The sequence below is a fragment of the Chinchilla lanigera genome, unplaced genomic scaffold, assembly GCF_000276665.1.
Source record: "Chinchilla lanigera isolate Chin_1 unplaced genomic scaffold, ChiLan1.0 scaffold00014, whole genome shotgun sequence".
Classification (NCBI taxonomy): domain Eukaryota; kingdom Metazoa; phylum Chordata; class Mammalia; order Rodentia; family Chinchillidae; genus Chinchilla; species Chinchilla lanigera.
Genome location: NW_004955415.1, coordinates 2,617,611 through 2,645,055, shown reverse-complemented (window position 1 = coordinate 2,645,055; position 27,445 = coordinate 2,617,611). Strand labels below are relative to the sequence as shown.

The window sequence follows — 27,445 nt, the reverse complement described above, 5'->3', positions numbered from 1 at the left end:
TAAGAATGGGGTGGGGTAGAAAGACCAGAGAGATCCTGTGTGCTTGACTGAGAAGCCAGGTTTAATGAGATGGAAACAGGACAGGTTCAGGGAACAGGACAGGTTCGGCGCTCAGGTCCGAGCCTGGCTTCGTTCTTCTGTGGTTACCCTTACTTGTTCAGCAGTTCTCACTTTCGCATTGCCTTATCCAGCCATATGTAACTCAATGCAATGCGAATGCTTTTGGTGTATGGCAAAGGCTTGAATGTGCTTTGAACATAAACACTGGCAGAGAAGGTTTGATTACAGATTCATCCCAAGTAATGTCTCAGAGGTGGACCTGAGCTTCCCTCAAGAGGACCCCAAATCCTTCATTGCTCCTCTAATTTGGAGAGATTAGAACCCATCATCAAGGAAAGGAGAAATAAGAAGTCAGGGACTGCAAAGCAGATCAAGACAGTTTTTTGTCCACAGTGATTTTATTGACCAGGAAAGCTGTGCTTTAATGTGCTTGGTTTCAAATATGTATTAAGAGAAATATACAAAATAATATGGAAAAGTCAAGGAACAAAAGCATACTTTAGGCTAAGGGGAAAAGGAGAAAGACCCTCTTTCGTTTCATGCACAAGACATCTTCAGAGTGACTTCTAAAGAAGAGGAAGGAGCGGCAGTGAGGGCCTCAGGGAAGGATTCTGTGGGAGGACAGGAGAGCAGCAGCTGCATGATCTACACCCAGAACCCTGTGCCCAATTATCTGCAGGCCAGGAAAGATGAGCCCAGGATGCCACTCAGCTGACATAAATCAGTAATAACAACTGCCACTAACTAAGCAATTAAATCCTGGGAGCCTGGCATTGTTCTCACTTCTGTTTCTTATTTAGCCTTAGTCAGCTTCACTGGGGAGGTGGTGTTATCCCTTCTCTGAGAAAATATATTGCTTGGGGTCCAATAGTTTAACAATGTCATGGTCAGAGCTCAAACTCATTCTTTTGGCAATGTCTTTTGCTTTTCTAGGGCCTTCCAGCTAGACCATGGCTGGCGACATATATTGACCTCTATCAGAGGTCACACTAGACAATTTGGATCAATTAATAAGCACAATTGGGTCAAAATATAATTAACCACAGCACTATGACTTGTCCAAGTTTAGTTTTGCTAAATGGAACACTAGGTGTATTACGAAAAATACTTAGAAAATAAGAATAGAATTGAGCAAACTCTTCCCCCAACACTTTTTTTCCCCCAGCTGACTTATACAGCAATAAAGGAAGATAAGACAGAGAATGACTCCAAACCAACTGACAGCACAACTAAAAGCTTTTGGCTTGTCTACCTGGTTCTTGGTCCAACAATGACCAGGTCAGTCTTCCATAGTGCCTTAGGTGGAAGGGGTGAAGAGGAACTGGTGGTATTTTTAAAGTAAGGCAAAGAAAGTTTCAGTATTGAGACATTGCTGCTGATAATCACTGATGCTGGTTTTTCCTCGATAAGAATGTTTAACTTTGCTTGTATAATGGCTTTTCTGTGGTTGTGATCCTCAGATTTGCTTCCCAAAGGAAAAAGTGCAGGCTGGAATTTGTACACAGGTTCCAGAGAACGAAACGGGGCGTATCATAAACGATGCTCACATTCCACAGAGCAATGACCTTTAATTGTACAATCAACGGCACATTCATACTACATGAAGACTTCTTTGCACATATTTATGAGTCTTGTTTAAAAATGGAAGGTGGCTCTGTGGCAGTTTCTTTAGGTGAATAAAGTGCTGACAGTCACTATGGTTATCAAGATGGAGGCAACAAGGAGAACAATCAAACCTACACGACATAATTTTGATTGCTTGTCGTGCTTCTTTTTCTTTTTCAACAAGGTGTCAAAACCCGGTGTGTACATGTCTCCCAACCAAAACCGTAGGTCGTTAGGGTTTTCCTGAAAGAAAATTACATAGAGAGTATGGTATCGTCAGTGATCAGCGTGACAAACTGAGACTGGAAGACAAGCTATTGTCCATAGAAAGATAGCTGGGATAACTGCACTGCTGATGTCTAATGGCTTATTGAAAGGAACAGTTAGTGCTTAATTTTTTGGATGAATTTTGCATGCTTATATCTGGTAATGTGAACAACTAATTTGAAGACAACAATATGCAATATAACAACCACTGGCAAATTCATACCATCTTGTCTAGTGAAACTGTATTGTTTCTAATGTTTTTTGTTTGTTTGTTTGTATGTTTTATTCTCTTTATTGGTTTGATCAATCTTGCATTCTTACATCTGGTAATCTGAGCAACTTTGTTGACAATAACAAAATGTAATATAACAGCCACTGTTAATTCTTATCATTTTGTTTTGAAATCCTGTATTATTTTTATTGTTTTACTTTATTTTGTTTTTGTCTATGTTGTTGTTATTTTGCTATTGTTCTTTCTTATTCTTCAAAATAAAATTTTAAAAAAGATGTCAGACAGGCTGAAGGTTCATATTCAAACTGTCAGAGCAGTGAGATTTACGTGTTACATCTTGAATAAAAGAGAATAGGCTTCTCTAAATACATGGGTGTGCTGCTACAGCCCCTGGCAGCCAAGGGATCTGGGCAGTTAATGTGCAGATCTGCCTCAGAATTCATTAGGAAGCCTACAAAAATTCCTTATTAAATTGGTCACATTGGAAGGTCAGAAACACCACAGTGATTCTGTCATCTGTTAGGCAATTTTGTACTTCTTACATCTTATGAATAGTGCGTGTAAATCAGGTTAGTGAGTTGAAGTAGAATTAAAATTCCTTGCCTTAGATGAACCTTGGAGGCTTGATTTTGTCTGCAGGAGTAAGCATGTTTAGTGCGCTTTCCAGTAAATCCAGAAGCTGACTTCCAAGAAGGGAGAATGAGACTAGGTATCAAGAGTCCCGTCCATGAATCTCAAATTATTAGTCTTCCTCATAGAGGGTTCTAGTGTGTCTGCCGTGCTGAAGCTTTGGCACTGTTTGACCTCCCAAAGAAAAGAGCTAGTATATCCTCCACATCAGCAACTGTACTCCATGTCTCATTTCACTGGCTTCATTTTCCTTTCAGTGCTAAAGAATTATCTTCACATCAATATTCTCTCTTGCAAAGCATTTGCAAACTCTACTGTCCATACCAAATAGTGCAGTTACTCTTCTATCATTTTATGCTAGGTTTCAGGGCTACAGATTCAGTATCTACATCTGGCATTTGGAAGGCAGAACAGAAATTTCTAGGAAATGATGAACTGCCGTTGTCACAAAGCCATTTCAAGCCTCATTCTCTCTCATCTGGATGATTGCAAAGGCTCGAAGCAGGCTACCCACCCTCGCTAGTTTCAGTGGATTTAGAATCATCTGGAGTGTGGTACAACCCCTTTCCACAGTTGTCAGCCTCAAGGGTCACTGAACTAGCTTCAGAGTTATCAGTGCACTAGCAGAAGAGGAAAGTGCATGCTCGTAAGGAGCTGTGATGGCTTCATTAACGTTTTTACACTCCTACTGTAGTGGTTGGAGGTTGAACTTCCTAGTCTTACAAATGGTCAAATATTACAATAAAATTTAGATTCACTTGTGCAGAAGGATTTAAAAATCCTTGTCTACCTTACTCTCACCTTTCATCTCACTTGTGTCCAAATCAGAGGCCTCCATTTTGCCTACAAGTTTAATGAGTTTGTTCTGCATTAAAAACTGTATGATGGAAAATTTCCTCTGTTACATTCTTCTAGCTTGGATTTGTAATTAATATAGGATCTCTCTTGTCTGACTTAAAAAAATCTTAACAATTTAGAAAAATAGGACCAAACTGAGGTATCTGGAACATTTATAGTCTGTAAATTATATCAGAATTTCAGAAAATATTTTAGGGGTTATATTTACTAATTATGAGACAAGGATAGAAGTGATGATAAAGAAATTGAATTAATGAGCAGCAGAAGAGCTCATGGGTTCTAGAAAATTCTTCTAATTACTGCTTCCCTCAGAAGTCAATGCACAGGCCATAGGCTTGAGCTTTGATACGAGTTGGTGTGAATGTAGAGGACAAGGTAGGGTAAGAGACAGGCATTGGTTTTAGTAAAACAATTCAACCATTGGAGTTACAGTCTGCTTTCTTTAAACATATTGTTCAGCCTAAAGATATTATTGTTCAGTTTCCTTAGTCTAATATTCAAACTTGGTTTCTTAACTTTTGAAAATCAAACTCATTTTTTTAACTTAAATGTAATGTCTGTAATGGTTAAATCAAGATAGGCATATCTATCTCTTCAAACATTGGTCATTTCTTTATGCTGAGAACATTCAGAATCTTTTCTCAGCTTTGTGAAGTATACAGTGTATAACTGTCACCTGTGACCAGCCTTCTGCACAGTAACACACCACAGATGATCTCTTCCAATTCCACCTTAGTGTCCATTGCTCAGACTTTCCCTGTCACCTCCATTCTCAAATGTTCTCTTCTTTTTTTGTAGATTTTTGTGGCCTTCCCTACCACTATTCTTAAACTGGGACTCTAGCAAAAGTGTTCCACTGAGTGTTTCCTCAAATGCTCTCACTTTCCTGCAGTTTTATCTTTCCTCTTGCTAGTCAAGCCAGGAGGAAGCCTGGTTGCTCAAACTAGGGGGAAACCTTGCCTCTACTGTTGCAAACCTTCTAGATCTTTTGAAAGTTTCACATACACTTCAAGGTTAGTATGAATTAACCATGTCATGAAGACTTTTTATAATCACATGTGACTTCCCCACTCCAAGTCTTCCCAGAATTTTATACTGCAATTACAGACATGCTTCTATGTCTTTTCCATAATTAGTACTGTGAATTTTCTCATTGAGACGAACTTTCTGAAGGCAGGTGTACAATGTTTATTTATGTTGTTTCTTCACCATGCACATAAACAGCAAAGGCCAGGTAAGATGTCCTAGAAATATATCACCAATGTTTGAATGTGTGGGAAGCAAGGCAGTACAATTTAGTTTTCAAAGATTAGACTTAGAAGTCTTGATTTAAACCCTCTGGATAAAGAAGATGAAAGAAAGAAAAAGAAAAAAGGGAAGGAAGGAAAATAAAATGTATGATGATTGTTTCTTTCAGGAGCATCTGTTTTTTAAGCCTCTTGGAAAGCCACCACAGTAAGAAGTAAATATTCAAAATACTAGATCAAAAAGCATTGATTCTCCACTATAGAATATTTTGAGGTGTGAACATCTTAAAAACCATGTGTAAGATTTAAAAGGACGTGGTGCTGTCACATTCCAAAGAAAAAGAGTCCTCAGGTGCTGAAAATAATGTAACAGACACACAATTTAAAGTGAAGAGTACTTGGAAAATATCAGCATCCCAGGCTGAGGCGGGTGGAGGCAAGCCAAGGCTGGTTAAGAATCCAGTCCTTTCAGGAAGTGAAGCACTTCACTCTCCGGTTTTCAGGTATTTCTAGGTCTTTTATACATGGGTAACAGACTTCAGGGGAGGAAAACAGAAAAAAAGGAAAGAAAGAAAAACTTAAGTTGGGTTTAAGCTGGGTGAATGAGTTCATTGCATACTTTTCCTGTGTTGAAATGTTTTTGTTTTGTTTTGTTACTGAGACACAGAAAAATGACCAAAATGTCAATCTGCAATCTTAAATCTCTGGGTAGGCTTGATATAAAATTATCCTGTTAAGTACTTCCTCACACTGTGCCTAAAACAGAGCACTTTATATGTTTCAAAAAATATACAGTAAGAAATCAGTCCTTAAGAGTTCATGAACATAAACGGAAAAACTCTGGAAAAACATGTGATCTTGCAAATCAGCTGTGGAAAACTTTTTACCCTCCTTGAGATATTGTATTCTATGCTACATCATTTTATCTCTTTCTGTATCAAAGAAACATAGATTTGACTATGAAGGAAAAAGTTAAACCAGGGCCCCAAATGACCTGAAATCTGGAGATTTTATGTCTAGTGAAGAATGCCTGTCATCTCAATAACACTTTGTTTCAGGGTTATTTTACTGACCTCCGTCACCAATTGAAAGGGTGATTCTCAATCTTTTTTGTTTTTAGCTTTCACACTACCTTGATTCTCTTTATGTTTCTTGTTAATTTAAGGATGGATTAAAATCATTTTGACATTTGAGTATGGATATGCAAAAGAAAAATATACTCCTCATCCTCAGTCTTATGTACCTTTAGATGTCCAGAGAGGTTTGTGTGCAAAGAATGCTTGTCATACTCCTCAATAGTCCAGGAAGGACTTTTTTTTCTTTCTTCCATAGCTTCTTCCAAACTTATGTCACCATAGAGTGGGTTATTTTTCATAACTGAGGACATGGATGGTGGAGGGCTATCGGCAATGACAGAGACCACCCCGCTGGATCCTTTGACTCGTTGAGCAGTGACATTCTTCTTTTCTTTCTGTTAGGAAGCAAAGAGATAAACCATCACTTACAGATGGGTCTTCTGATGGTCAAGAGTACAATGGAGGACAAATGGCTGGAAAATTGTTGATTTGAACTAGATCCCTAACAGGTTAGGACCATGGATGAGAAAATAACTCTAGGGTCAACTTTGACCTAGAATCTTACTATTAATTGAGTTCTCTCTTTGCATATGATCTTTTTCTATTGTAATATTCATTTGAATACTGTTTTATAAGTACTGAGAAAGAGTATTGTTTAATTCATCTGGTAGAATTCTGAACAGGGCCCAGTTTTCCAGTTTACTTGTATTGTGATTTAAAGACATTTTACTTCTCTGTGTTGGTATATTCCACAACTGATAAAAATAATATTTAACATGGCTGTATTAATCCAGCAAGTTCAAGATTAAAAGACATTTTACAGCTATGTCTTGGCTTTTTACAAATATTCTCCTGGATCCTAGTTCAGACAGCTTTGTGGACTGAGTTAATTTAACATTGTATGTGTGCGTTTCATATTAGATGGTTCAAATAGTGACTTTCAAATTTTAAATATGTTTTTATAGAACCAAAATAATATTACACATACAGAGATGTGCACATATGACAAATATATTGCTCAATACATTTTCACAAGCCAAATAAATGTAATATTCTGCCCCTGGGGTATGCAACAGAACATTACCAGCACGCCTTATTCCACTTTCATTTCTTCTCAATTCCCTGTTTAAAGTAAATGGTATCTCTAACTCTAATAATACAGATTAATTTGGACTCATTGGGCATTTTGTATAAATAGAATTACACAATGCCTGTTTTTCTGTATCTGGTTTAACCTTCAGAATTTTACTTTGCTTCCCCCCCACCTTAGGACTATGAAGACATCACACAGGTTGGAACTTTTTAAATTAAAATTTGTTCACTGTTTGGGGCTGGGGATATAGCTCAGTGGCATAAGCGCCTGCCTGGCAAGGGCAAGGTTGTGAGTTCGATCCCGGTACCATAAAAAACAACAACAACAACAAAAAAACTTGTTCACTGTTCAAACACAAATTAAGATAAAACAAAAATAAAAAGCTTATACAATAATACTTCATTCTTCACACAGCATCAGTGGGGAGAAATCAAACATTAATTTTAAGGTAACACAGGTTTAACTTTTAAAAGCTGGTAATTTTTTTCTGATTTACAGCAATATTTCAATATATGTTTCCCAAACTGTAGTGTTCCTAAGCAGAGAAAGTTCATAAAAATTGTTTTCTTCTGATTCATGTCTATGACAATCAATACATCAATAACTTGAACATCTACTGGGATATATGTCACATTAAATGTGTATATGTATATAAAATAAAGTTGTAAACTGGTATTGCATATAATTTCCTCCTGAAATGGCTGGCAACTTAAGAAAAGTCATCCCGATGAAACCATTCGCATTCTCTTCGGTGTTGGGTTTACTTAACTTTCTTAATCCTTGCATTTTTCACATTCTCAGAGATCAACTTGGAGATTCTCTCTGACTTCAATAGTTTCTCGGTCTGTTCAAAGTCAATTTATATTCTATAATATCAAAGTGTGCACTAAAATAATAGTTCTTGACTGAATGTGTATCGTAAAGATGAGTGGCTTCATAAGTAATGTATCTGAATTGAGTAAAGAACAATTTGATAAGAAATTTAGATTGTTTGAGCTAAGCATAATTCTGAATCACTTTTTTTCTCTAAACATAGACATCTTTGATCATATCTGAGGAGGGATAATTCTTCTGACATTGACAAATTGGCTTTGTTAGGTTACTTGCATACTAGACTGTTCCTTGAGTTTCTTCTTAAATAAGAAATCTGTATAAATGAAGAAAATAAAGTTTGAGGGCTCCAGAAAAAATTTACAAACACTATGACAAGATATAGACTAAAAAGCTAATATATAAAATAGCAAAATAGCATACATAGTCTAAAAGAATATTCAAGCCCTGTTTCTAAGCCATATTATTGAAAGTATTATGATTTATGCTAGAACATGGTATCATTTATTTTTGTTCTGTATGCCAATTTTGTGTCTATAGAACATGTCAAGAGAGATTTATTACTTATCTTTATTAAGAATTTGATGCAGGGCTTGGCTTATAGTTCAGTGGTTGTGTACATTGATAGCATATGTGAGGTCTTAAGTTTGATTCCCCAGGACATCACGGATAGTTAGGAAGAAAGGAGGGAGAGAAGGAAGGAGAGAGAGAGAGAGAGAGAGAGAGGAAGGGAAAGAAAGAAGGAGGAAGGAGGAAGAAAAAAGATCATTTAACAATAATATATATTCAGGTGAGAAACTTAACTAATGTGAGCCCTTACATACAAATATTTCAAGAATCAGAGCGTTAGTGTAATACAGGAAAGACATGACATCCGGGACAGAACCCACCAGTTTAGAAGAAGGAATTAAAGAGTGCATTGAAAAAGAACCTAAAAATTTCATGCTTTCTAGTGTTCTCAATTTGATTACAGACCCCAAATACTGAAACGTAACATTATTTTAAAGAATAAAAATGCAGTGAGCACAAAGCATAGTAAGATTTCTCAGCTGAATGAAGATATCCAAGGCAAAGATTTTGTTAAAGGCATAGTTTCATACTTATCATTTCAAAAAGCTTCTGGGAGTTGTCACGAAAGTTAGAGAAATTAGAGAAGAAAACCAAACAAATAAAAGCCATTTGAAATCTGCGTCTTCAAAAACTTTATGTATGTTCAATGACATATAGAACTTACTGGGGCTAAATAGGTAGAAATCACATTAATAAATAATTTACTGAATTTTTAGGGAAATATATTCACAAACAATCCACAAAATTACACCTAAACACGTTTGATTAGTTAAAATAGAAAATGTAAGAAACAACAGTAGTCCTAGATATCCAATATTGATAAGTATGAGTCAGCTTGAAAGCCTGTGCTGCTTTGAAGGAGGATCCAACTTCAGGCACAAGAGATTGATGATCAAGAGGCTGCTTCCCAGGGATGGATCCAGGGACCGTACAGAACAAGGAATCCGCAAGTCCTCCTAAACAGCAGAAACTGAGCCTAATTCATTTTCTTCACCTTCAGGGAAGAAGGTCTATGTGAAATATTCCCAGAGGGATTTAAGATTTCCTTCGGAGGAGTGACTGCTGTGACTCACTTTTCCCAGTCAAGAAGGAAGGAACTACTGTGGTAGCCCTATTCTTGTTTCAGTGAAGCATATAGGACGATATGAGGAAGAATCTCTCAGCATAGCAACTGACTGACTTCCAGTTTGGTTCTTCTGAGGGCATGATGAATGTGCTCAATACATGGGAAGAAAATTTTAAATATATACATATATAGATGCAATGTACACATATATGCACATCTGTAAAACATGACATACGGTATAATGTATCTAATTTATCATTATGCCTAGAGATACTATCTATGTATTTAACTGAGTAATGCTAGTAAAGCCTGCTAGGTGCTCAGCAAATCCATTTCTTATTCATGGGCACTCAGCAGTTGGACTGGGACCTAGGACTGCTAGAACTCAAGCCTGACCACAAAACTCTCTGTCAATGTTCATCTTGTACTCTCTGCCTTTCCTCTCTGCAAGCCTGGTAGAAATTCTGATCTGAAGAAGACTGGAATTCCCCTTGAAATTGAGCCTCCTAGGACTTCTGCACTACCTACAGCACATCTACTGTGAAGGAGGGATATGTTTTATTGTGCTGAAGCCACTAAGAAGTTGTGTATATTTGTTTCCACAGCATAGCTTGGCCTAACTAACTACTAAGGAAAGAAATATGTATCAGACTTAATATGAGAGCTTTGTTAGATATAAAATAGTTGCTAGAAAAATGAATAAAAGTAGATCAGTAAAATATAATAACTTTATATTTGCATGCATCTAGTAAAATTGTACTAACATGTATAAAACAAAGATTGAAATTAGGAGAAATTCATACATGTAACTGTTATCAAGCACATGGAATAATATTATAGATGAATAGAAGTTGGTAAATAAAATCAAGTTTGATCAACTGACATAGATAGATATGTTATTAAAGAATTGAAAATACTTCATTTTGAAATGTACACTGAATATTTTAAAAATTAGCAATTAGATACTAAAGGAAATCATGGAAACTAAATACAGTGGTACCTTGGTTTACAAATGTTTTGTTTGCAAGCAATTTGTTTCACAAACAAATGCATTTGGAAAAAATTTATTTTTCTTTGCAAACTCTGCATCAGGTGACAAACACAATTATGACCATATATTCCACATAACACAAATATGATTATCTTTTCCAAAATCATGGAACAAATGAAGTTCATGAACTGAGGTACCATTGTATATGGATATCTTAGTTACTTTTCTCTCATTGCTGAGAAAAATACTTGATGCCCCAAAATTTAGGAAAGAAAGGTTTATTTAGCTCACAGTTTGTGGAGGTTTCAGCTGGCTCCAAAGCAGCGTGGCACATAGCAGAGGGCAACCATTCATGGAAGCAGAAGATACCAAAAGCAACAAGAGCAAAAGGGAAAAGCAAGCCTCTTTTCCTCCTTTATATTACATGCAGGCTACCCACCGTACAGTGATTGTAGCACTCACACTGCCAATCCCAGAACTGGACAATAAACTAATCACAAACTCTAAATTCAGCCACCTCCAAACAGCCCAACCCCCATGACCACCTGAGGCTTTAGGTGGACATCCAGACACAAACCATAACAATGGATCACCTCTTTGATCATACACAATTTAGTTTCAAATATAGAAAAGGTCAAGAAAATAAATTAAAATACTAAATTTTGTGAACTTAAAAATAAATGTTAAAGTAATAATAAGGAAAACTTTTAAATTTAGAGCAGAAGGAAAATAAAACATGCCACATTATAAAATTGTTAGCTGGAACTCCAACAGTATTTTCAGGAAATATTGTGGGAAAACATGCTTGTATTATAAAAGGATAATGAAACAGTTAAAGAGTTAATAAGCACCCAATTTAAGCCTTAAAAACAAAGCCAAATAATAAATGTAAGAAAACAATAAAAGTAAATAATAAAGAATGAAGCAAAAAATGAAAATATTTAAAAAAGAAAAACCCCAATTATAAATGGAAAGGATGGACAATGTTGAGAGTGGTTTCTTTGAAAAGACTAAAACACCTCTGGCGATACTGCTCAGGAAAAGTAATAAAGACACAAATCCTTGTGGCTGGAAATCTAAAAAGAATATGTAAGGAGACATAGTAGAGATAAAAAAATCTGTACTACTAATTTCTATTGTTTTATTGAAAAGAACTGTTAATGCTTAATTGTTTGATCACTCTTGCATACCTATATCTGGTAATCTGAGTAACTGCTTTGAAGATAACAATATGTAGTATAACAACCATTGTTAATTTCCTATCACCTTGTTTTGAAATTCTGTGTCATTTTTACTGTTTTTTTGTTGCTTTGTTTTTGTCTTTTGTCTTTGTTTTTTGTTTGTTTTCTCTTTAAAATAAAATAAAAAACAAAACAATGATGAATGAGAATGTGACTCAGTGCTGGAATACTTGCTTTGGGAGCAGGGGGCTTAAGGCTTGATCCCTGGCACTGAAATCATGATCATCAACACCATCATCATCATCGTCACCATCTGAGCAGCGTTAAAAATGTTTCTGTAGCTGGGTAACCTCCTACATAATATTCCTACAAACCTTAATGAAGAAAAATAAGAGATATTAATAGGCCTGTGATAATTTGCTAAGAGAATCAATAGTTAAAACTCTACTTACCCCCAACACACACTCAAGAACACCAGACAGAAGAATTTTGCTGCCAAGTTTTTCTCTTTTCAAAACAGGTAGTTTTCAACCTTGTCAAAAATTCTTCAAGAAAATAAGAAAACAAGGAACAATCCCCAAATCACTTTATGGGGTTGATAAAAAACTGAGATGAGAGCATTATGTAACCAAATCTTAACCAATTTCTCTTTTTTATTTTACAGATTAAAAAAACTAACAAAACAACAATGAAGACAAAATCAAAACAACACAAAAACAACAAAATGACACATAACCTCAAAATAAAAGGATAAGAATTAACAATGGTTGCTACATTACATAGTTACAAACACAAATGTAAAACTTCATAAATAAAATATTTCTCAGCAGAATTCTAGAATATATAACATTTAAACATATCAGGAAAAGACAGGTTTATATCAAAGAATCATATTTTACCAGGAGGATGATGAAATTGTAGAACATTAATAAAATTCGCTGCTTTAGTGTGACAAAATGTAGAATTTTGGAACAGTTAAAAAAGATTTTGAAATAATTACGTAAAGCAAGTTCTGTTATCAAATTAAAAATAATAGAGATATTTTTAAGCTGTATAAGTGAATAGACCAAAAATGTCTGGGACACAGTTTACTGAGTGGTGAAATATTAGAGGCATGTATTTTTACTTTTAGTGTTGATACAAAGATGCCAGTAGCAACACCATCAATATAGTGTCACAGAAGGAGTGCAAAGCCATGCAACAAAGACAGTAGACAGATGAGTGTATAAATAATTAAATAAATAAATAAACTTGTAAATAATGAAACAAAACAGATGACCGGATTAGCTATAGAAGCACTTACCATGAAAATAAAATAAGAGCTTATAAACACACTTTCTGGATTCAAAATCCACATATAGCAATCAGTAGCACACATGAGTAATTATTATGAAACATGATTTAAAGTTAATATTCTCAAGAGCCGTAAGTACTGTAAGCATTTAGATATACACCTAGTGAAGTGTTTGCAAAATATTTATGTAAAGATTACAAGATATTGTATAACAGAAGGTCATTTAACAAACTGCAAAAGCAGAAGATATAGCATGTTTGTGGTTTGGGAGAACCAATATCATAGGTTTGAACTTTCCCCATTTTGATCTACACATCATTATAATTATAATGCACATAAGGTATTTTGTTTCTATTTCATGTATGGGCTAATAGGCTTCTCTTTAAAAAATCCTCTTTCCATTGACTACTGTAACTCAGTTTTCCAAGTTGACAGAATGTTTTTTTCTTGAAAACAGATTTTACCATGTGATTCTCTCGTTTAAAATTTTTCACTGATTCCTTAAAATTTTCAGGATAAAATTGAAAATCTCAGACAAAGCCCATAGACAGCCTGTGGTAGACTCCAGTGTCTCCTGTATCTTGTGTCCTGCTTCTCTGACAGTGCCTGGGGCTCTGTAGTCCTGCATGTGAGACTGAAACTTGCAGTGTCTTCTATATGTGCTTCAGTGTAGGAGGCATTTGGGGCTCGTCTGAGAGCAGCATGGTCAGACAAGCTGTTATTTATCGAAATACCGTTCAAGAGAAGTATCTACCACTAATGGGGAACTTCGAGGCCCATAAATTTAGTACACCATAAATCATGTTCTGATAGGTACAAGTGAGCAACTTCATGTTGCTTCTTGATATAATTCTTGGATAGTAACTTAAACACTAGAAAACTCCCATAATATCTCCCTAGTGTAAATTTTAAAATTAGAGACTGTTGTATAATCAGGGCTGTTGTTTTCTAAATAGCATCAGGATGAAAATATTTTTACAGAGGTCATGGCAAATGAGTTCAGAGACCATTAAGATTATTTATATATATATAAAATCTGTCTCAAATATATACACACATACACCACACATACATACTAAAAGCAAGAAGAGTGCTATTGAAAATGAGTGAGTAATGGTGAAGAGGAAATGAACCAGTAAATGACATTCTGTAGGGATTCCGGAAGAAAACACTAGAGCAGGGTCTCACCCTTAGTCTTTTGCCTCAGGTCACAGAGTTACACTGGAATGCACCTGCGATCTGAATCTGATGTGACAGAAATCAGAAAAAGATAGAACAAAGAGATTAGTCTGAAAAGATTCCGAAGCCCAGGTGCTAGTCAGAAAGTGCGAGTCAGAAAAAAAAAAGATCCACCCATAATCCCTGATATTTTATCACTTGAAAAAATTTAGCTTAAAAATAAGGGTTTCTTTTCTTACCTTCTTTCATACACAATTTGGTATAAACACTTGGAATACAATGCAAAATGCCTTACTTAGATACATGCTCCAAATCATTTTAACAACCAGAAATAGTAAATCTTGGAAAATATTTTTATTGTGTTTACAGGAAATTTATTATGAAGTTCCTTATTTCTCTAGTGAAAGTGTACAAGAAGGAGTATAAAGATAGTGGATTTAATTAATAACTACTTTCCCCAGAAATACCCTAGTATTTAGGAATTGACAATGTTCTTGGTAAGAGACTTGCCCATGAAGTGCTTACTTTTCTAGGCTATCCAGTATTGTGTTCAATCATGTAAAAATGTCTTAGAATTGTGAGAATGTAAATTTTAAAACTATAAGAAGTTAATGCATTGATATTAAAATAATACATGTAGTTACAAGGCAATCTGATATTTGGGTTCCATTTGATTTCTGTTTTAACCACCAAATTGACAGCAGGTTAAAGGTTGTGTTTGTGGGTTAAATCTTATTTTTGTTTGTTTGTTTGTTTGTTTTTTGTCTTTTTCTCCAGTACCCAGAATCGAACTCAAGACCTCGTGCTTGCCAGGTAGGCACTGTGCCACTGAGCTAAATCCCCAGCCCCTGGGGTTAAATTTTGTGACATTCCATGAAGTAATCTGCATTCCAGGCACCAGGCAGTATACTGGAAGCTTACTTGACATAACTGAAGATACTTTGATATGTAAGTATCAAATTTACTGCTTGGATTACACAAATGACAAATGTATTGACTACATTTCCCAGCTACCACAACTATTCTCCCACACCCACAAACATCTCTAACCACAGTATCTACAAAAAGTAGTATTGTATTATCTGCTGTCTCCTAGTTTCCAATAAAATTATAACTTCATTACATTTTGGGATATTAGTAAATAATACTTACATATATACTTCTATTTATATTTTTCCAATTTTATAAGAAACGTTCTAAATTTTATCTTATATTTTAATTTATGTTTTATTTGTTCTTGCTTTTAAGGAAAGACTTAAAGTAAAAGTATTGAGCTTATTTTCAAGTGAAAACACTGAGGCTTGGGTTGATTAAGGACCATGATAAGTTTTTCTCCAGCTGGCTTACTGTGCATTTAAGAAAAGAAACAAGGGGCTGGGGATTTAGCTCAGCGGCAAAGCACCTGCCTGGCAAGCTCAAGGTCGTGAGTTTGGTTCCTGGTACCGGAGAAAAACCAAAAAAAAAAAAAAAAAGAAAAGAAACCACATTTCCAGTCCTTTATGCCATGATTATTGGCTTAATGGTTTCCCTTTGGCTGTTCTCATTGGTTAATGGATCCCTACAAGTGGAAGAGTTTTAAATTAATGAACTGTTTAGCAGCTGCCATTTAATGCGTGCCTAACGCCTCGATACAGCAGGCATTATCAGTGTCTTCTTCCATGAATCATTACAACTACTTAAAACATTCATAAGCTCATTTCTTTGAGATTATTTTTTCCAATGAATATATCCACCCTAGATTTTAAGATCCATCCAAGGAGAGAATTATTTATTGATGCACTGTAAAATTTTGAATATAATTGTTGTTACTCATAGTTTGTGCCACACCTACCAAATCACATGAATTTGTAATTGATTTACTACCTCTCCTTCCCATGCCCTGCATTATTTCAGCAGCAGCAGCATTTTCTGACTGAAAGAATAACTAAATCAACTATATTTGAAGTTTACAGTTAATTATTAGCACATATTTAAAGACCTTCAAAGCAGAGGTTTATTTCCTTGTTTTTCCCTTGAATACTCTTTAGACCTGTAGAATAAGTTGCCTTCTAAAATTTTACATTTCCTTCAGATTTAGAAACAAAAAACAACAGCGTTTTAAACTGTAAAGTTCCTAATGAAGGAACCAGGTTACCACCAGTCTGAAACAACATTTCAATGCCAAAAGAATTTATGGGTTATGTCTTTTTAGAATAAACTTCAGAGGATGGGGAGGGGCGAGGTTTTCTGAAATTAGTTTTAATCCTTTTGTTCGATAATACAAAGAACAAGGGGGGTAAAGGTGGAAGAGCATTCCATTTAATTTAAAACTGAAACACAAAACAACACAGCAGGTATGCAGAGTTAAGGAAGAAGTATTTGAGGATTATGAAAGCATGAATGCAAAATTCAAAAAATGTCTTGCCCCAACAGCCTGCCTTAGAATGGAAATATATTAAAACCCTTATAGGTGGGGGAAACACTTACATAATCATTTGAGTGTACTTGATTTTCAATGATCTCATAGTAAATGTCCCAAAGAGCCCACAAATATACCACAAAGGAGTCACTTTACACCAGGACTCATGAGTAGCAACTGTTCTTGAAAGAAAACAAATTTCTGTTCAGGGAATTTGAACCACTCCAAAGGATTTAATGACTTGCAGGGGTTTGTAGGTCAGTCACATCTGTTCTGAAATGAAATGCTTCTTCCTGTTTCTAAATTGACTAACCCTTAATCCCATTAGTCTCTACATCTTAAAAGAAAGATTATTCCTGTTTCATTAGCTGTGTAACAGTCGGGGCCTTTATGTTTATTCTAGCACATGGAACTCATCACAATTTTATTCTTGTCCTTTTGTCAGCAAAAAGAAGGAAGAGGCAAAGGAAGAACAAGAGAGATACTGTATGTAGATCCATGTTACGTCTGAAGGACTGACTTGGATGTCTCTTCCACACGGACACTTGTGGGAAATAAATATATCTAAAATAATAGCTAGCACCTTCCCAGATGGAGAGTTCCCTGACTTGGTTTTTTCTCTCTTTTTCTCCTTCTCGTTTCTCTCATTAGGTTTCCATTTTTCTGTGTCTGAGTCTTCTCTATTTAGAGGGAAAGAGGCTAGTCTGTGAGGGAGGCTGAAGCAAGTGCTTAGCTGTCTCAGAGGATTGTAACCCCTGCAGTGTAAGCTTCAGAGGCTTTCTATTTCTGTCACACTAAGGACAAGGGGGACAGGTTTCACTACAAAGCCTTATTTGAAAATGCAACAAATGGTTTAAAATTTCAGAAGGAAAGGAGAAAAACAAGTGCCACAAAAAATCTACAGGGAAGACAGACAGAGAAGCTAGTTACTGGAAAGGAGTGGATGGTTGGAGAATTCACACATTTTATAAAGAGATTAGAGAAAAGTACACTGTAAGAGAGAGCAGCTGCCTGGTACTCACTTCTCTGTAACTTTTTTCACACAAGTAATGAAATGGTCTGCAGTAAGAAATAAACAAGCAACCCCATATTTATGTTCCCCACATCTTACCTGTGAGTAGACAAGGTTTTGCCAGTGTTGTGCAGCAGGGTAGTTTCCACCCAGCAGTCTCACAAGACTGGCCTGCTGCAGGGCCGGGCTCTTCATTAGAGACTTCACATCAAGCTGCAGGAATTTGTCAGGATGGTTGTTATTGGGCAAAACAGAAAGATCCATGTCTCCCGTCTTCTCCAGGGGAAACAAAGGCGAGCAAGGCTGCTCCGGCCAGACTCCTCCATTATTAATGAGCCTGAGGATGCTCCAACTGGCATCTGAAACCAGGTGCCCCCAGTCCGTTCTTGAAATGACACATCAACTCACAAGAACAAAGCAACACATTGCCCTACTTTAAACACACACACACACACACACACACACACACACACACACTGAGGGTGCTTGAATGGGACAGATGGGGTTACACTGATTAAAATTAACAGGATGACAAAATTAGATATCTGTAGCACTTAATGTTCCTCCATCCAGATTCTGAACTAAGGGGGACGGTTGTCTGTATAAAGCCTGCCAGAATCTCAGTATTATGCTTCTTAAATTGGAGCATAAGAAATAATCACCCGTGTTGATTTTTCTGTTTGAATTTTTCTGAGGTAACACAACTACCTTAGCCCCACCTTTGCAGTTTCACATGTGATACACGGAGTCTTGTTTCGTCTCATGGTTTGGCTTCCAGAGTCACAAGCTCATGTGGAACCCAACCAGTTTCAGCCTGTAGCTTGCTCTGAGTAGGGAAGTTGCAGGAATTTGCTTTAGAGTTGACTACAATAATTTAGTGCCCAATCCACTGTCTTGACCTACTCACTATTGGGATTCTCTAGCTTCTGCTGCAAGCTGTCCAAGCTTCTATGATGTCTGGAATCCACCTGGCACCTTTGGAGTTAAGGGGAAACATGGTTGCTTGTGGGGGAGGATGCTCCATGGTAAGCATACCGTCTGCTGTTAAGAGGGCCAAGGTGGAGGTGTGGTTTGGACAGTGTAGCCAGCCAGCAAGTGGGGATGACTTTAATGGAGCGATGTGCAACTGTTCTCACAAGGCACTCTGTTCAAGGTGACCCATATTTCTCACTGGGAAAGTGTAGAATTCCATCTGCAGGAAGAGGAAAACATCCCACTAGTGAGAGAGCAGAGAATAAATACGTCAGAAGTGTCTAAAAGGCATAGGCTGTCTATTCCTTTGTACATATATGTAAACCCCTCTGATGCAGCAGGAAGGCTTCCCTTCCAGGGCACTGAGGTTACACATGGAATGCATCAGCGTTAGATTTCAGAACAGTACCACATCACTTACAGCAACCAGCAGCCAGGGTGTTCCTGAAGCAGGCAAGACCCTGGAGAGTCCTTACCTTCTTTATAGTGACAAAAGGGCTTGTATTTTAACAAAACTTTGTCCTCCTTATAGTTGTAACACTTAATTAAACAGTTAGCATGTTATATAAGAAAATTTTGGACATTGTTTACATATTAGGTTTACATTTTAGGTGCTTTAAAAATAAATTTACTGGAGAAAGTAATATATACTTTATATGACAGTTAAAAAAATAAACACCAGTGTTTTCAGAATCGAGTGTATTATGTATATGTGTGTGTGCTTGATATTATCTGGATTTTTCTGGCTGTTGCCAGAATATATCTAACAAACAAATATTTCTTAGACTGCTTGCTTTTCCTAAAAGATTGTTTGGGGAATATCACACATCTTCAAGAAGAACCTCACTTGTCTTTGGCTTCCTATACTGGCAAGTGGAGACACACAACTTAGATCCAAATATATTTGATTAAGCCTTTTTCTTAGCCAAAGCATGAGGTAGGTGACATGGGCTTTCAGTTTCCTTAGGCATCCTCTTAGATTCCTCTGCTATGCCCTGTGTGCCCAGAGGTTTTTTCTATTATTAATTAAGTTTGTTGGTACATTTTAAATATACATGATGACCACTTTCTCAGAGAGACTTTGCACATTTGCGTGACTTATCTCAATTCCTCTTCTTTTCTCCCAATTTCTCTTTTTTTCCCATTCAACCCCTCCTCCTTTCCTTATTTACAAAATATTTGCTTCCATTTTTCTTTCTTCTCTAGCTTTTTTCTTTTCCCTTCCTTCCTTTCTGTCTCTCCCCTTCCTAGTTCCACTTCCCAGTTGAGCATTTCCTTCCTATTTCATAAGATGTAGCACACATTCTGGTCCTTACGCTCATCTTCACTTTCTCACAGCAGAGACACGATGTGATATTTACACCGTGTGTCCACCTTTCCACTCCCAGGCTTAGTCTCAGACCCTTCCTCTTTTGTCCTCACCTTGAAAACTTTTGGTTCTCGTTGTTCTCACTTCTACCCCTGTAGGTAACCTCAGTGACTGCAACCAGGAAATCAAACACTACCCTTTCTTAGCTACTGCTCCCCGACACCATCACCACAGGAAACCAATGCCTCTACTCATGGCTGGAGACTTTCCTTTCCATCTCTGATGACTACCACCGGCCATGACTGACACCTAATTTATATAAAAATGTTACACAATTTTCATGTTAGATATGAAATCTTTTCCTCCTTTGAAATTTTGGAGTTAATTATTTATAACTTTGTCTTGCTGTCTTTCATGGGACAATGTATTCTGTACTTTTATGAGCCTCTATATTAGGTGAAACGTTACAAAATGTCCATTTTACTTTGGTCCCTTTTATATGAGTTATGTCTGAAGACCCCAATGAAATCTTTTGTTCAACAAACAATGTCTTCTTTGTCTTCCAGTCTTAAGATCAACAAACAATGACCTTCTTTGTCTTAAGATCAACAATTGTTGGAAATATGTAATCCAATTAAATTTAACTTTAAAAAAATGATTGCATATTCTGTCTTTAAATTTTCTATTCCACTCATGCTCTGTGAAAAAAAAGTTACATGCTCTACGGTTGTTTTGGTTTATAATGCACAAACTCATAGTGAAAAGTTCCAAGTTCTGTTTATGCTATCATTCTCCAAGTTTATTTGATCTCATGACATCTATTGTATTATCTTCTTATTAACTCTTAAAAACTAAGTTACTTTAGAGTAATTGGATAAGTATTGGCTGAAGGGGCTAGGGACTTAGCTCAGCGGCAAAAGGACCTGCCTGGCAAGCGCAAGGTCGTGAGTTCGGTTCCTGATACCGGAGAAAAACCAAAAAAAAAAAAAAAAAAAAAATTGGCTGAGTGTTCCTATTCATTTACTTTCACTAATAGTTTTATTTAAGAGTCACAAAAGATATAGGAGGCTTCCCAAACCTTCACAGGCAGGTAACGATCTACTCTTTCTTTACGACAAATTTTTATAAAAAATGTCATTTTTCCATGAATTATTTTGCTCTCACTTATTGCCTTTTATACCAGAGGAACTGAAAAAATAGGATTAAATACATGTTTCACTAGTTGGAAAGTCTACGTACTAATCCTTCCTAGCTCCCTCTCCTTTCAAAATTGTACCAAAAACCAGCTGAGATATCTGGAGCTATGTCCAGCTGGAAACACTGTACCATGTCCAGATGTACAGTGGAGTTTCATAACATTATCTGAGTTTGAAAATTATTTGAAGCATTTCAGTTACAAAAGAAATCTGTGATTAGGCTAGATAAATCTTTATGTATCTATTATAAAATATTTTCAAAACTGAGAAAGGGAGGCAACCAGCATGACTGAGTACCCAGAAGTTTGAGTCAGACTTGCTCTATTTCTTACAATTTAGTTATCTCATGGGCAAGTTACTGAGTCTCTGTAAGATGCAGTTTCTTGGGTTAAAACTGAAAGCATTAACAGTATCCTATAAAGTGTGTCCTGATTACTTTTCTGAGACAAAATAAGCAAATACCCAAAGTTAAAGTTAGAAAGGTTTATTTTGGCTCACAGTTTATAGAGCTTTCTGTGCCTAGTAAGCTGGCTCCAAGGCCAGACAACGTGTCATAGGGACATGGCAGAGAAGTACTGTAGGGGCAGTGAAGCAAGAGGCAGGTGCAGCAAGCATCCAGCTTCCCTTTCCCTTGTATCTTATCCTGGCTACAAAGATTTTTAGTGGTGCCACCCACACCCCGGGTGAGCTTTCCCCTTATCCACATCCAGAGCTGTGCTAAATCAAGCAGCAGACTAATTCAGTTATTACACCCGTAATTCACATTCACACACTGTTACTCCACTTTCACACACACTAAATGCAGCTACCTCAGAAAAGCCCCACCTGTAAAATGAACCCGTGCTCTTAGTGGAGGGCATCTAGATACAAGCCACAACACAAAAGTTTTGAGAGATTTGCTAGGCATAGTGATTAACAGAAAGCTTAGCATATACTGAGCACTAAAACTATGCTGTATTACTTTAAGAACGCATAAGAGTACATTTCAATTGTCCGCTATAAAGCAAGCTAAAAAAAAAAAGCATTAAAGTCATATTGGCCACCTGCATTTTAAAAGCCAACTATGTTCTCTATCATATCCTTTTGTTTGTGATTTAGAGAATTGTTTGAGAATGTATGAAAAAATGAAATTGATTTATGGAGATAAATATTTTGCAAATCGGAAAAGGTCCAAGAGATGAAGGGTGGGGGTGGGGAGAGGATTAAGATGTGTTTTATATATGTACCAACTCCCCGCAATGAACATAATCACTCTACACAACTCTGCTCACTGGACTATAATTATTAGCATTGGAAATTTTTCCATGGAACACAATTTAAAAAGTGGAATTGGAAGTTTGTTGATGTGACTAGACTTACAGAATTCAAACATTAATCATCCATGGTATGCCTTGACCAAATTATTATTTAAATTCTCACATATAGTCATTTGAAGCATAATCCCTACAGAGGGTGAGGCACAGAATTATCAAGTATCTGTTGCATTATAATTTATTGAATCAAACAGGTAAATGATTTGGGATTAATTAGTTGCTTCTGAATGTGTTGGAAAACTAAGAAAAAAATAATGGTTATGAATTTAAATTCACAGCTCCAGGAAAGGTTCAGAACTAGAAATCTTCCATGACTACTCTAAATAACCACTATTCCTCTAGTGCTAAGATTCCTGAGGTTACATCCTTATCAGTTGTCATATTTTCTAAATCTGTATCTAGGCTCAGTATCAGAAATATCCAAGAGTATCAAGTAAAAAGTGTGGTTTGTGAGGTATTACCATACATGCTAAAAAATTACAAGATTTTGCTAATTTATATTGGCTGAATAGAGATGTTCCTTAAGGGTGTTAGATCAGGGTAGAAAGAATAAAATGTTGGATTAGTGTGAAATTTTTGACACCAGCGTACTGGGAAGATTGAATCCAGAAATTCTGGATCCCATGTACTTATAAGTAATTTTAATATGATAGAAAAACCAGAGCAAATGGTGGCCTACACTGTACCAAGTTGAGATGCCAGAACTTGCTGGCTCTAATGTATTAGAGAGAAAGGCATAAGAACAATGAGGAAGATTGCTTTTAATATAATAGATGTGCTCACTTATCTGTTAGCGGCTTTTCACCAAGGCTCTGAAAGATACATTGCTGAAGACAGCATTGGAACCCTTGAAGAACTCTATTGCTATTGGAATGATATTGGAAAATGCTGCCATAACACTGGGCCTCTTGAATTTCATGAGGATAATGATATTCCAAAAGACAGGGACTCAGTGTCAGAATTTAACTTCTAGGGTCCATGTGTGTATGATTAGGGCCACAGATAAAGGGCAACAAAATCAAAGTGGTAAAAGGAATTATTATGGTCTAAATGTTAGTGTCCCTCCAAATTCCTAAGGTGGAGCTTAATACACCACGTGATAGTATTAAGAGATGGAGGTTTTAGGAGGTGATTAGGCCATGAAGGCAGAGGATTAATGACCTTATAAAAGAGGCTTGTAGGGATTTCTTTGTCCTTTCCACCTTGTGAAGACACATAGAAGGCACTGCCTCTGAAAAATAGACCAGATACCAAATCTATTGTTAACCTGATTTGAACTTTACGATTTGTAGAACTGTAATACATTTCTGTTTACAAACTGCAAAGTGTAAAGTGTTTTGTTATAATTGGCCACATGGACTCAGACAGGAATGGTTTCACTTGTAAAAATTTTTAGTATTGGCCAATTGATTAAGGAATCCCTAGAATTGAAACATGTGAGCATTCTACTAAAGACTTGCTTGATTCGTAGTAGCGTTATATTTCTGTTCCTGGTGAACAAAAGTATCATCTGGATCACTATGTACAGAGAACTTTGTTCTCTTATTCAGTTTCCATAAGAGAGCTAGTTCACAGACCCAGAAGTCCTTGAATAAAGGTGGGGCCAGTTCTCTTGGGGAATGATCAGTATATACCACTCAAAATTCATCCTGTAAATCTATCTTCCAGACTTCTCTAGAAAGACTTTCACAAAGGATAACTGTGTTTCAGTGAGGAACAAATAGTTTTTTTAGTGATTATACTGTTAGTGGCACTGTAGTGATAAGAATTTCTGATGACATCAAATTGCTACTGTAGAATTGTAGTTGGGGAAGAGATTATGGAACTCAGACAGTTTCTCCAACTTGTGACATAAATCTATCTCAGAGTGGCCCCAAGAGTCTCTGAATCTACCTACCCACAGATTTTATCCTGACTCTAGAAGGCATATTTGACACAGACATCCTGGGACACTGACAGACCCTTTTCCTCCTCAATCTCCTCATGATTGTGGAATTGAGTCTTTCCTAGTTTTAATGGCAGTGGAAGGCCCTAGAATTGCCCCCGAGTCCTGAAGTTAAAAGCTAAATCAATACTGCATTCCTGAAAGAATTTCAGAATTTCTTCTACCATCAAGGACCAGAAGGATGCAGATGTAGTAAATTCACATTCTTTTCTTACTGTTTTGCTGAGTAGATGAATTTTGTAAAATTATATTGGATAACCACAATCAGACGATAGCTTCAATTTTGGCTGAGCTTCCAGATATATTATCAGAGCAAAGGAATCAATGAGAGAGTGCTGACAGGACAATGTTGAATGCACTCCTTAGTAAAAATCATCAATAACAGTATTGAAGCTATTCTGTTATTTGGGCTGTATGGCACAGCAGAGAGGTGGCACCTCGAAAAATCAGTGACACATAATAATCCAGTGTGCCTCTGGCAGGTTCACACTGGTGAGTCATGATGAGGTGTATGGGATTAGGGAGCAAAGGTGTGTATTTCTCCACAAATGAATATTTTGCTTGCTATTCAATCTTTTTAAATGCTTAATGTCTGACCATGGATCACCGAATTCCCACGAAAGTGGATTGGTCATTATAAATTGATTGATGTATGATTTAACAAACCCATGCATGGATTGCCTGAGCGGAATGTCATTCCAGTCATCAAGAGTCCAAGATCAGTCTTGAGCACGTGCTGAAGCATACACAAGTTCCATGAGGAACTGTCTGTCACTGCTAAACTTCCTCCTGCTGCTGCATCGTCCCCTCCCTCTTAACCCACACCTCAGGTCTCACAGAACATTTCTTATAATCAGTTGATTGGAATAGCAAACATCTGGGCCTAGTCAACTAATGGTTCTTCACCATATGCTAGCACCACCAAGAGCAGGAAACTGTAGCTCTACAGCTGCACACAGAGATGGTCTTAAGTGAGAGTAGTAAAGAAAATCCTTTCAGGGCTGGGGATTTAGCTCAGCGGCAAAGTGCCTGCCTGGCAAGCGCAAGGTCGTGAGTTCGGTTCCTGGTACCGGAGAAAAACCAAAAAAAAAAAAAAGAAAATCCTTTCAGTTAGACAGAATGTGTAGCTAGCTATTCCCTTTATCTGAAAGAAAAAAAATGGTTGGAGATAATGAAATACAGTAATTCACTGGCTGTGGATAATAGATTGGCTGTTTTGGCAGGGACTTATAAGCACCACAATTTAAAAATTATGGACAAGAAAGCTATGTGTCAAGAGTATGTGGATTGACCTCCTTGAGTAAGTTATATACTTATATTCCTTTTGACTGGTCACCAAAAAGCACTTTCAGGACAGAAGGATAAGATAACATGATCTATAGGTGCTGGCCATTTTCTCACACCAGTCACCTTTACCTTTGACCAATGGGCTCCTGCACAGTGACAATCATGGGGGAGGTGGAAATTATGCCTGGGGCCCTCAACATGGACTTCCGTCCACCAAGGCAAAACTAGCTACAGTAACTGCTGAGAGTTTAAACTAATAATAGCAGAGAAGATATGTCTTCAGTCTGGCATTATTACATGGGAAGTGATTTTAGCTCATCTTCATTGTAGGTTGATTACATTAGACCAGTTCCTTGACAACAGAGACCATGGCTTGTTCTCACTGATTTAGTCACTTACTCTGAATATGGATCTGCTTTTTCAACGTGCAGTGCTTTTGTCAAAATATCACTTGTTACTTAACAAATGTCCCATTCACTTTTGGTATTCCACAAAAGGGTTTTACCTTTCAGATTTGTTTTCCTTTAATTTACTGAGCTGATTCAAATATCTTGGGCAATCCACAAAATGTTCTTTATCAGCTTTTAAACAATTATGATTGTATTAAGACGTGGGAATCCAATTTTCCTGTTGCCCTTGGGAATTCTCTTTAAGTAGTAGTCACCTGATAAAGTCTTGTTTTTTATTATAATTATTGATCAACTCCTTGGGAGATAGCTAGAGTTTGTGAGAACAGAGATCAGGGCTCCAGCTACTTGGAGAGCTTGAATAAAATGTCTGTTGCAGTTCTTCCTTTCCTTCCTTCCCTCCCTATACTGACGGTTGAACCCCGGAGCTTTCACACTGAACTACGTTCCCATTCCTTTTTGTATTCTGAGACACAGTCTCACCAAGTTTCCCTGACTGGGCTCAAATTTTCTGTCTTCCTGCCTCAGCCTCCCAGAGTGCTGGGATTACAGATGCAAACTCGGCCTACAATTTCCTGGCCCTCCTGCTTCCTTCATTCATAAAATGAAAAACGTGACCAGCCTGGCCCTCCTGCGTGTCTACATAAAGAGTAGAATAATGCCCAGGCCACCGGGGCGCTCAGGGATGAAGACTGAGGAGGCGGGATAGGAGTATGTGATGTAAAGATGCTGAGGGTGGAAGAGGCAGGGCGCAGAAGCCGCACCCTGCCTATTCTGTGGCCCATTCTGTTCACTTCCCAGCTTTTTTCTGCACCCAAGGACTTCATGAAATCGGAGTCAATCTGTCCCCGCCGCTCAGAAGTAGGTTTTGGCCCCCAGAACTCGAGAGCAGGAGGAGGCCTCCTGGCCAAAGGGCCTATGCCTGGAGCCCCTAGCCTGGGAGGAGCCGCCTCCCTCGCCCACAATGCCGGTGGCAGGACACTTGCGGGGGACTGTGGGACCCCAGCACTGCGTAGAACCCCACATACTATTGTTTCCATCCAAAGAATTTGTTTAATAGCAAATAAAACGTGGAAGTGGGTTCATGCTTATGTAAATCTCTTACCATGCTCTCGATTAGCCTGAAGCCGATGGTAATAGAATGATGCGACGATGTTTAAAAAAGATTTGGTCCTGGCACCCACAGGGTGGTCTGAGATAACACTTTAGATGTAAGATGTATATTTTCTGAATCATTGACCAATACACAGTGCTATTTCTACTCAGGTTCACAGATTCAGAAGTCAAGGGATGGAATTGGAAAGTCTCTTATTATTTTATTTTTGTTTTAGTCCTATTCACTCACCATCTTTCATAAGATGTAGGGATATAGGTTAATCTTATATCTCTGCAATTAAAAAATTTATATCTTAATGAACAATTTAAA

At 37.1% G+C, this 27,445-nt stretch overlaps 1 protein-coding gene and 1 long non-coding RNA gene across 2 annotated transcripts in view; one reads left to right on the top strand and one right to left on the bottom strand.

The window, feature by feature from the left end:
- Nucleotides 1-453: 453 nt before the first annotated feature.
- Kiaa1024l (KIAA1024-like ortholog) lies at nucleotides 454-18,009 on the bottom strand. Its single transcript, XM_005380556.2, has 3 exons — nucleotides 17,690-18,009; nucleotides 6,143-6,370; nucleotides 454-1,908 (listed from the first exon to the last, which is right to left on the bottom strand). The coding sequence occupies exons 1-3, from the start codon at nucleotides 17,852-17,854 to the stop codon at nucleotides 1,729-1,731; spliced, it is 573 nt and encodes a 190-aa protein (XP_005380613.1). The 5' UTR covers nucleotides 17,855-18,009; the 3' UTR covers nucleotides 454-1,728.
- Nucleotides 15,039-27,445, top strand: part of LOC106148104 — a 35,305-nt gene continuing 22,898 nt past the window's right edge. Inside the window, exon 1 of the long non-coding RNA XR_001233264.1 lies at nucleotides 15,039-15,128. This is a non-coding gene — a long non-coding RNA (uncharacterized LOC106148104). The remainder of the gene's footprint in view (nucleotides 15,129-27,445) is intronic.

Excerpts from the sequence above, each read along its gene's own strand:
- Kiaa1024l (XM_005380556.2), bottom strand. The coding sequence starts at position 17,854 with ATGGATCTTTCTGTTTTGCCCAATAACAACCATCCTGACAAATTCCTG. Across the intron at positions 6,371-17,689 it reads AAAACCTTGTCTACTCACAG|AAAGAAAAGAAGAATGTCAC; the intron begins GTAAGATGTGGG and ends GCTTCCTAACAG. Across the intron at positions 1,909-6,142 it reads ACCTCTCTGGACATCTAAAG|GAAAACCCTAACGACCTACG; the intron begins GTACATAAGACT and ends ATTTTCTTTCAG.